The following is an 11,353-nucleotide window of genomic DNA, read 5'->3' as shown; positions in this document are numbered from 1 at the left end:
CAAACATTTTTTCTACATCTTTGCAAATATGTAAATTTAATGAATTTGTAAATTTATACATATTATTTGGGATAAGGTTGATTTTATTTCAACTTTTAACCACCAAAGTCAGCAACAACATTTTTGAATGAGGCATGGTTAGATACCTAAAATTATTAAGTCGTACTTTCCGGTATTTTCTGTACCTATTTACACAATAACGTTACCTAAGGATTTTGTTTGTTCCAATAAAATCACGTAGGTATATTTATATAATTTCGAAATCTACCATCAAAGGTTCAATTTCCGTTATATAAATATTAAATATTTCTTATGTACTCCTATTAATATTTTAGATACGCATTTCATTGTAGTTAATTTTCGTACCGGTTTAGTTTAATATTTCTCAATATCACTAAATAGTCCACCTGGTTTTGAATGGATTTATTACTGGCTTGATAGGTATTTAATTATGTTAACATGTCATAATTTAAAATTCTTCCACCAATATCATAATCTAATATCTCATAATTCAACTTTTGTTTTCAGGAACCCTCATACGTTTCATAGCCATTTTTACAATAGCAATATCGGTTCTATCGTGCTTTCAGATATTTAGAAACATTCTTCCACATCTTTGTAAATATGTACATAGCTTCTAGTTTTAGGTTCATCAAATATAATCAATATATTTCCATCTTTATTAAATTTGTAAATGTATACATAGCCAAAAATCAAACCAACTTTAATCACCAAAGTAAGCAACAACATTTTAAAACGAAGCTCGAATCCCATGTCCCTTAGAAAATAAGACACCTAATGATTGAATCATACTTTCCGGTCTTTTCTTGTTTTATTTCCAGTCTTCAACATTACCTGGTACGAGTTCTATAAATTGTAATGGACTCATTAATATTTCATTATTATTTGTATGTTATTGTTCAGATATTCACAAACATCTTTGCCACTTTTTCATATATCAAACCGAAGTATTCCTACCTATAATTATAATTATTGTTTGTTTAGTTAATACACTTAACTATTCCAATAATTAAACTTATTACTACATATAGTCACGATTGTTGTAATTTTATTTTCTTTATATATTTTAGGATTATTTCTCTTTCAAAATAATTCCTGTATTTATGTAAACTTTGCAACTACAAACTCATATGCATCGTCTGTACCAATAAATCATCCCATCAAAGCACGAGTGTAACAAACCAGCCTTGTTATTTACAGATTGCGATTTACACGATTGAAAAGGTTTTTACATGTCCCAAAGCCAGTCATACGAACCATAAACTAAAACCAGAAACACATTAGTTCCCCGATAAATAATCATACAGGTAAAGGATCATGCTTTTAAGTGCTGACAACAAATATACTAATATTATGTTTTTACAATTTCCTACGACATTACTAAAAGCAATCACATAACATTAATACTAACAAAAAGGTACTTATTGTATCTATTCCTTTTTAGTTTTAGTAAAACTATATTTTAGGGCATGAAAAACCGTTAATGTCTTTCCGCAGAAGCCCAATACGCATATGTTGTAAATTTTATGGTGCTTATATATAAATAAAAAGTTTATTTACTGCAATTAACCATGAATTAACCATGCTTTAAAGAGCAAAAATAAATTATTTCTCTTTTTGTAAGCAAAAGAAAATAAAAGGCAAAATTACAATTTATGGATATGCAAAGACATGTTGTCGAAGAATATGTATTTTTTGTATTAGAATTTTTTGTCTTCAGATATGAAATTGAAAAACAAAAAAAGCATTGTGTTACCTAACCACATACTAGAGAAATTGTTAGTAACGCAAGAAGCTGAAACATTACGAACAAACAAAACTTGGAAGGGGGGAGTTTCTCGGTAATTCCATGAAAAGGCTAAAATATTGACATTAATATTAATTTTATGTTCAAATGAACAAAATCACAATCAAATCAAACACTTAAGCGGTAAGTATCTGAACAAAAAATGGCAATTTAGAATTCCAACTCCTAGCAGATAGCAAAAAACACATTTATATGCACATTATCCACTTATTATAACGCATACTAATTCTATTTATTATCACTACATACTTCAAAGTCGCTCCCCGCTGTCTGTAACTACGCAACGTGTTTTGATGCCGGTTTTTAATAAATTAGTGATTCTAGAGGAAGCTTTAGGTGTATCAATAATTTATTATGGTTTCACCATAGCCTGCTAGTTATATTAATATACCCAATTTTGTTATATATTTTTCTACATTTTCTAGTCTTCAACCAAAAAGGTTCGTCTTATATTACTCCAATGAATCTGCACGTGCCGACCACTAATAATTCCGCACACACCGTAAACATACATTGTGGGCTAATCCAATCTGTGTGATAGTCTAGTAGTTGTATTCTTATTTTTTATCTTCTACTCAAGTCACCCTACGTCCACTAAAATCCATCTTGGAGATCCATTGATCTTTTTGCACTTTGTCCAATTCACATTTTTTGTCCTTTTCACATTTTTTGTCCTTTTTTACTATCAGTACCAGTGGGTGTACCTAGTTATTTAAAAAAATATATCTTCGGTATATATTGCTATGTTACGAAAACTTCATGGACAATTTAACTAGTTGCTAACCTAAGAATCCGGCACTAGACATTTTGTTTATATTGTACCTACCTAAGTAGGCATTACCTATAGGTTTCTATCTTTCAAATTAAATGTATGAATTAAATTTATTTTCATGATTTTATGATTATTATCAACCCACTAGACTTGATATTTATTATTATAGTATTTTTCACGCATTTAGTCAAATTATAAATTTTATTTTATTTTGGTTTATTAATTTTAATTGAATATTTTAGCAAAACTTTTAGATAATGATTTAGTGAATCTACCAGCGTTTCGGAGAGACCACTGCTGAGAAGAAACGCCGAAAGAAACTCAGTTCAGTATTGGTCTTTTGTTATCAGAAATATCAAACCAATGTCTAGTGGATGTTTGCAATTATAGTAATTTGACGAAGTTTATAATCTAAAAATGTACTAGGTAAATGTACAACGCAGTAATTTCAAAAAACAAAATGGCTATATAATTTTCTACCTCTTAAATAATTGTTTCAAAAAAATTACAATATCTAGTCTCATTCTTCTTTCTTTCCTCCATTAAACAATGACCATTCTAAAAATGATTACTTACACTACATGCTTATTATACATATTTACTTTAAATTAGGTACTATCTAATTACCATAATAATAAATAAGCCGTAAATAAGTCAATAACTTAAGTTCACACTGAAATCCTATATATAGGTAAATCTGATTTGTCGCACCTACAATACATTGAAACAATGTTACGCTTTTGGTCCCTTTACAGGCACTTTATACCTATTATAACATCCTACCGGAAGATTGTACCGTTAACAATTTAATCTAAAATTGCCTAACACTATTGTTACCTTTTTTCAAAATTACTTACTGCATCTATTTCCGTTACTGTCTCGACCTCGGCTCGTTTCAAATAGAATCTGGCTCTCGAATCTTCGAAACTATAGAAATTCGTTCGATTGTGTTTGGGCTGTGTACAGCCACTAACACAAGTAGATAGGCGCTAAGTCTCGTAATAAAATACTGTAAATATTAGTAAACTCTGTACTCAGGTACATTTAAAATTTTTCCCAAAATTTAAAATTTTAAAACTATCGGTTCTGTCTGGAGGAGTTTCCTCAGAATATTCGAAGAATTAATTCGTTTACAACAATAATTACGGGACTTAGGCTCCGAGATATAGGATAAATAAATGTTTCATTTTCAGTAGCAAATGTAGCCATATCATGAGTGATCTTTGAGAAAAGTTGAAGTCTTGCCATCTGGTTATTTTTTTTCAATTCAAGAAAAATGACCATAGATAGAAAACCCATAAAATAAAATTGTGCTGTAAGTGTAAATTTGATTTTATTAGACTCCCCAATAATATTAATTTTTCGAAATAGGCAGCAACTTCAAAATCTCGTAGAGACAGTTTCAATGTTAATTTTCTTCAACCGATGTATATTTTTGAATCTGTGTAAAATTATCACTAGCTGACTCATTTGACTCACCAAATAATGATGAAGTCATTGCTCCATGTATTTTAAGATTGTTGCAAATATGATGAAATCTTTGAGTTGGTCCATAGATGACGTCGTTCACGATTACTCATTATTTCGCGACAGATGAAAATATGACGAAATCTTTAATTTGGTCCATTAAAGAAGTTGATGAAGTCAATTACTATAAGACGAAATTTTCCATCTGCTCCAATAAACAATTAGATGAAATCAATCGTAATTTTGTGGTGACTGTTGAAAAAATCATGCAAAGTTTATTTTTAAAACAATCTGAAAAGGGTCTAGGGATATTGTAAGTAAATACCAAAAATACCACGGCAGTAGTTAAAATGTAATATTTTTAAATTTTACAAACACGAGGCTAAGCTATTAAATTAACACCATTTAGGTGGTAGATAGATAGGAAAATTATTTGAAATTATTACAGGATATATATTCATTAGATTAGAAAAGTTTAATTCTTATAGGGGAATTAAAATATTCTACCTTCATATAAAAGTTAATTATAACTACATATACTTATTTACTGTTTCATACATATCTTTAACTGGCAATAAACTTTTTTTTTTCTTTGACTCGAAATTATTTTGAGGAACGAAATCTGGAACCTGCCTGGACCCTCAACGCCAACGATAGGTAAAACAAATGATCTGAAAATCAAATATCAATGCAATCACGTACTTCAAGTATTTTGAAATTGGATAGGTTTAATTCTATTATATTCCGTATATACGTAATTACTTAGTTTTTTTTTATGGGCGCAAGCGTGTCTATCAAAACGAATCCCATTTTATTTGGTCTTTTCAAAATTGCAATTACTATATTTTTCAGTCAGATGTTAAATTTTTCAAATAATTTAGATTTATGACTGAAAATATCTAAGATTAAAATATCTATATTTTATTCTAGGTATCTATATTTTATTGTAGTTAAGTAAAATAGACGGAATAATTCAAATATTTTTGTTAGAAGTCTTGGATTACCTACCAAGAATAGACACGGAACTACATGTAGTCTGAAGCAAAAATTTTGTAGATGCCGAGGTCGTCACGAGTTTAAAACGAGTACAAAACCATCGATCGGTAGGTAACGCTTTCCTGAAAAATTAGCACAGTAGAATTATGATAAAAACAAATGAAAACAAATATAATAATATAATAAATATAAAATATAAAATAAATTAGAACTTAATTGGGTCAAAGTATTGGTTTGGTTAGGTTAGGTAGGTGTATAAAATTAATTTGTAAAAAATAGATAAAATATAACATTGTGAGAGCGTTGGTTTGTGGTAGGTACTGTGTGTGTGGTGTGTGTACTGAGACGTAACAGATTCCTACCTATGTATTATCTAGGTATTACTTCCATTCAACGTCATCGAACACATGAAAAATATTTATATACCTACCTACTAAGTTTGTTTTATAGGGTATCTACGTCTCAACTTTCATCCTAAATTCGAGATATGTCGTACACATACCTACCTACTTACTACCCTACTATTCTTACATATTAAGTACCTATTAGATCTTAAACTAAACGCAGATAAAATCTAACTCTCTAAGTATTATATTTAATCATGTCAATAACTTAATTGAAATTGTAAACCCCGTGATATAATCACTTATTATATTTTATATATGTACTAAGACAAAATATCAGAGGCGTAAATCCCTGAAGATAAATATGTACCTATCGACAAGGTCAGTTCTGCTAGGTAGGTACGTCACAATTTTCCTACACGTATGAATTTACTCTAAAATACACTACCTGTTCTAAAATTAACTACGTACCTTTACGTATTTTCATTCCTTGTTCAAATTCCTTTCTTTACACATCGTACTTATCGGATGTCGACTACATTATTCTCAATTAGACAACTGCGTAATTCATAAACCATGGCGAAAACGTCGCCATTTTGTTTTCCTTATCTCGGCCGTAATTGATATTTCATCTGCAATTTCAGGCTCGTTCTGGCACAGTTAACCGTTTTTCCTTTATTTTCACACATTTTAACTATTCGTTTTGCACTTTCTTCCATAAATATAGTATTTCCTAATTTTATTATTATTATTTTTTATACAATGAAATAGACCTGCACGACAGACCTAAGATATATGAAATGTTCCCCGGCCCTCGTGTATTCGCCTTTATATAGCCTACGCATCGTCATCATTCTAGAATTTTCCATAACGGTTGGAAGCGAGAAAGATCTATAGGAGTCAGATCTACTTATTAACTGGTGTAGAGCAGGACAAAACTATCTACAACAAAAGAATATTGTAAGTGTATCTCGTTCTATTACATGAAGAGCCATGTATAGAGCTGTCTCATTTTGGCACCCCGGTAAACATAGCGTCACCTGGCAAATATACAATGGCTCTCAAACAAAATAACGTAAAATAAATATGCACTATACACTCAAACCTAATATTATAAATGCGAAAGTAAGTTTCTTTGTTTGTTTAACTTTTGATTTAACTGCTTAACCGATCTTGTTGAAATTTTGCATACACTTAGTTTGAAGTACGGAGAAGGACAAAAGGGTATCTTTCATCCCGGATAAAGAAATATTCCCGAGGAATATTCACGCGGGCAAACTACGGACAAAAGCTAGTAATTTTATAATGAATGAAAAATATAACTAAAATATTATATGTACAGTGTTACAAAATACTTATATACAAAATAATTATATGCATACGAAGTGGTCCCTCGGGTAGATTCTTTATCCGAAGTTTCAGTAATAAGAAACATGGACTTTTTGGATTGAACCGTGGATTTTTAGGCGAAAACTGGGCATTATAGAGACTTTTATCTTATATGGGACAACGTTTCTGAAAATTCTCGGAAAGTGTTGGATAGTTTCTAAGAATAGAGAATTCTCAAACGGCAATTACTAATCTCAAACAATAGCTTACTTTGTGTACTTAAAACTTCAAAACATTAAATCAAATGTAGATATTAAAAAATATATAGATGATTGATATATATATACTACATAAAATAACTTATGTTATTATTATAAGAACTATTGGCATGACTCATAATATTTTATTTCGTAGTTTCATGTACATATATACATGTGTATATAGGTAGTTTCCAATGTTTATTTTCCGTTCTATTCTATTCCGTTCCATTCTATTATACTTTTTAAATTTCAATATTCTCAATTTTTGGAAGATTAAACTTTGGGAAACATTGGGCTGGTAGATTGTAGAACATTCGAGAGACTTATTAGAATTAAAAGAGATAACCATATCGCTATCACTTTCTTCAATCATTAATATTGTCGAAGGTTCCAGAATAGTACTCCAGGTTAATGTTGCCACCTTTTAAAAACATATTTCCCTAAAAGTAATATCCGAATTCGTAACTATTCGTCTTCTTGTAACAGTGGACTAAATATAAATAAATAACGCAACTTATTTTAATGCATGTGTTTGTATAAAATATGCTGCATAACAAAAATGTGTGCATATTTTTGTACACCTATTTGGCGCAAAATTCAAAACAGTTGTCGATATAAATACTAGCAAAAGCTACTATAATCACGTTTAAAGAATTATTTTAAAAAAAGAACTTATTATATTTTTTTGTCTCCGTAAATTTAGGTAAATTTAGGCAATGAATATAAAAAAAATACGGTTTGTCAGAACAATATTAGGTATAAGTTTCCCCAATTAAAGGGAATCTTTTTCTATGTGGAAACTTTACACTTCACTTCTCTTTCAAACACAGCTATACGTGTCCTTGTCTTTGACGATATGTATCATTTATTGGCGTAAATAAATGTCATTCTGGAACGTTCCACCACTCGTAACATCTCATTGGTCCCATCTCGGGCATTCGAGAGCGTTCTATGCGTTTATTGGCTAGCGGGCTCGAGATATAAAAGCAGCCGGAGAGCGCGCCAAAGCATTCAGTATTTGAAAACAAGTGACGAAGTAATAATCGGTGGAAACACCAAAACAAGCTATCTTTACGAAGGAGTTTAAGTGAAACGAAACAAAGCAAGAAGAAAAAAATGCCAGCTATTGGAATTGATCTTGGAACAACATATTCCTGTGTTGGAGTTTGGCAACATGGAAATGTGGAGATCATCGCAAACGATCAAGGAAACCGAACAACACCATCATACGTCGCATTTACCGACACAGAGCGACTAATTGGGGACGCAGCTAAAAATCAGGTTGCTCTAAACCCTAGCAACACCGTTTTTGATGCAAAACGTTTAATTGGACGAAAATATGACGACCCAAAAATCCAACAAGATATGCAACACTGGCCGTTTAAAGTCTTTAATGACTGCGGCAAACCAAAAATACAAGTGGAGTTTAAAGGTGAAACAAAGAGGTTTGCACCAGAAGAAATCAGCAGTATGGTGTTGACGAAGATGAAAGAGACTGCTGAGGCGTACCTTGGAACATCAGTACGTGACGCCGTTATCACCGTTCCTGCCTATTTCAACGACTCACAGCGACAAGCAACGAAGGATGCAGGAGCAATAGCCGGGTTAAATGTTCTTCGAATTATCAATGAACCCACAGCGGCAGCTCTAGCCTATGGCTTGGATAAAAACTTGAAAGGAGAACGCAACGTGTTAATATTTGACTTAGGTGGAGGAACATTTGATGTATCTATTCTAACTATCGATGAAGGCTCATTGTTTGAAGTGAAAGCTACTGCAGGTGATACACATTTGGGAGGTGAAGACTTTGACAATAGACTGGTAAATCACCTGGCTGATGAATTTAAACGCAAGTATAAGAAAGATTTGAAAACCAATCCACGCGCACTCCGTAGATTGCGAACTTCTGCGGAAAGAGCTAAGCGTACGTTGTCTTCAAGCACGGAAGCTACTATAGAAATAGATGCACTACACGAAGGTTTGGACTTCTACACGAGAGTATCTCGCGCTCGCTTTGAAGAACTCAACTCAGACCTTTTCCGGGGAACTTTGGAACCTGTGGAAAAAGCCCTTAAGGATGCAAAATTGGATAAGAGTTCTATTCACGACGTTGTCCTGGTCGGCGGCTCTACCCGTATTCCGAAGATACAAAGTATGCTGCAAAACTTCTTCTGCGGCAAGAAATTGAACTTATCGATCAATCCAGACGAAGCCGTCGCTTATGGAGCCGCAGTACAAGCAGCCATTCTTAGTGGTGAACAGCACAGTAAGATTCAAGATGTTCTGCTAGTTGATGTGACACCGCTGTCATTAGGAATAGAAACTGCTGGAGGAGTGATGACTAAAATTATTGAGAGGAATGCCAAAATCCCCTGCAAACAATCACAAACCTTTACTACATATTCAGATAATCAACCTGCTGTCACTATTCAAGTTTATGAAGGAGAACGCGCCATGACAAAGGACAACAACCTATTGGGGAGATTCGACCTCACAGGTATACCACCAGCTCCTCGTGGAGTACCAAAAATAGATGTAACATTCGACCTAGATGCCAATGGTATACTCAACGTATCTGCGAAAGAGAACAGCACTGGTCGAAGCAAGAACATAGTGATCAAGAACGACAAGGGCCGTCTATCACAAGCTGAAATTGATAGGATGGTATCTGAGGCCGAACATTACAAGGAAGAAGACGAGAGACAACGAGAAAGAGTTTCGGCGCGAAATCAGTTGGAGTCATATGTCTTCAACGTGAAACAGGCTCTGGATGATGCTGGAGACAAACTCAATGAACAAGACAAAGAAACAGCACGTCGCGAATGTGACAACGCCATAAAATGGATCGATAATAACACCTTAGCGGATAAAGAAGAATATGAACACAAACTAAAGGAACTTCAAAGAATATGCATGCCATACATGAGCAAAATGCATGGAGCTAGTCCAGGAGCCGGGTCCGAATACCAGCAGCAATCACAACATTCAGGGCCCACAGTAGAAGAAGTAGATTAAATGATTGTGGAGCAAACGCACCATACAATATGATCTCTAATCCCACCAAAGATGGTTCCTTCCTAGTAACAAATTGTTAATGATAAGTGTATTTTAGAATTAAGTAGTTACACCAACAAATGATCATCATGCTGCAAAAATAAATAGTTTAATTAAAAAAACATATTGTGTTTCATTTTTAATTATTTATTAGATAATTAACATTTTCAAAATAACAAATATATTTGAATAATTCAAGATTTATTTTCATATCTTAAAGTCTAAACACATATTAGAAATAAGACTCTATAAAATAGAATAGGATAAAAAATTTGGTAGGTGTAAACCTAGTTCATGGAGATTGGGAATAAAATCTTGATTTGTTGAAATATTTATTATTATGTCAATGTTAATTAATGTGAAATTATAAACATTTTGAACCTGAAACTTCTCAAGTCAAGTGTATATTACCCATCATGCACGCACACACAGCACATTAGTGGACAAACAGAGAATTCGGCTTTTTAGATTATTTGTTTGTATTCTATACCTATTACTCTAGGTATAGAAGAATCAAATCTCATAATACACTATGAATTGGTACCTAGTAAATAACAACATACATAGCCCATTCTTGACATATTACTGAAGAAAATGGGCATCTGGGTATGCTGCTTGATGACTACTTGTAAAGAATGACGAGATAGATGAGATACCCAGTACTACCACGTTTATAAGTAACCTCGGCATTGTTCGACGGCGCAGAATAGCACAACCGACCGCCGACTCTGGCTGAATGAAAACATTAGTGAAATAACAAACTTATTGCTACTACATAAGATTTTAAATCCAAAAACAACAGGAGTCGTGCTATCTTGCTTATAATAATTGTACAATATTACACTTGAGGGCAACTCCAGACATGGCGCGTACGCATTAACGAATAGCGATTGTCGCAGATGCAAAAAAAAATATTTTTGCGCAGGTACCTCGGTGTAACTTATAAAAGTGGTAGTACTGTACATTAGATGAACATCACTGTTTTTAAAAACAAAGGACTTACTTTTGACTTGTTTTGGTTTGTTAATAAGCGCCACTTCTTTTTTTTTTTCTTCACTTACACAACAGGCGTGTAAACACTTGCATAGGTATCATATTTCAAATTTTTGTTTAAAAACAAAAGACACAGTTGAATCATTTCACTAAACCCTAACATTATATATTATCTTGGTTACAGTCAAGAAAAAAGAAAAATGTCATTCCTATTCATTCTTTGTTTGCCATTCGTTCATTACACTTCATAATCTTTATCTATTGTCAGATTTCTCATTGGCCCCTGAAATATATATCTATCTCTCTTTGT

At 32.5% G+C, this 11,353-nt stretch overlaps 1 protein-coding gene and 1 long non-coding RNA gene across 2 annotated transcripts; one reads left to right on the top strand and one right to left on the bottom strand.

Moving 5' to 3' along the window:
* Positions 1-379: 379 nt before the first annotated feature.
* On the bottom strand, positions 380-11,068 carry LOC128670493 (uncharacterized). The gene is made up of 4 exons (XR_008404773.1): positions 11,054-11,068; positions 5,879-6,349; positions 5,076-5,185; positions 380-4,738 (listed from the first exon to the last, which is right to left on the bottom strand). It is a non-coding gene; the product is annotated as an uncharacterized LOC128670493 (long non-coding RNA).
* Positions 7,953-10,172, top strand: LOC128670492 (major heat shock 70 kDa protein Ba-like). Its single transcript, XM_053746193.2, has one exon. The coding sequence runs from the start codon at positions 8,113-8,115 to the stop codon at positions 10,009-10,011; it is 1,899 nt and encodes a 632-aa protein (XP_053602168.1). The 5' UTR covers positions 7,953-8,112; the 3' UTR covers positions 10,012-10,172.
* Positions 11,069-11,353: the final 285 nt, after the last annotated feature.

This window comes from Plodia interpunctella, chromosome 6 (assembly GCF_027563975.2).
Source record: "Plodia interpunctella isolate USDA-ARS_2022_Savannah chromosome 6, ilPloInte3.2, whole genome shotgun sequence".
Lineage (NCBI taxonomy): Eukaryota > Metazoa > Arthropoda > Insecta > Lepidoptera > Pyralidae > Plodia > Plodia interpunctella.
The sequence above is the reverse complement of the archived record's forward strand: the minus strand, read 5'-3'. Positions and strand labels throughout refer to the sequence as shown.

What these genes read in the sequence shown, in the direction of transcription:
- LOC128670492 (XM_053746193.2), top strand. Translation starts at nt 8,113, where the DNA reads ATGCCAGCTATTGGAATTGATCTTGGAACAACATATTCCTGTGTTGGA.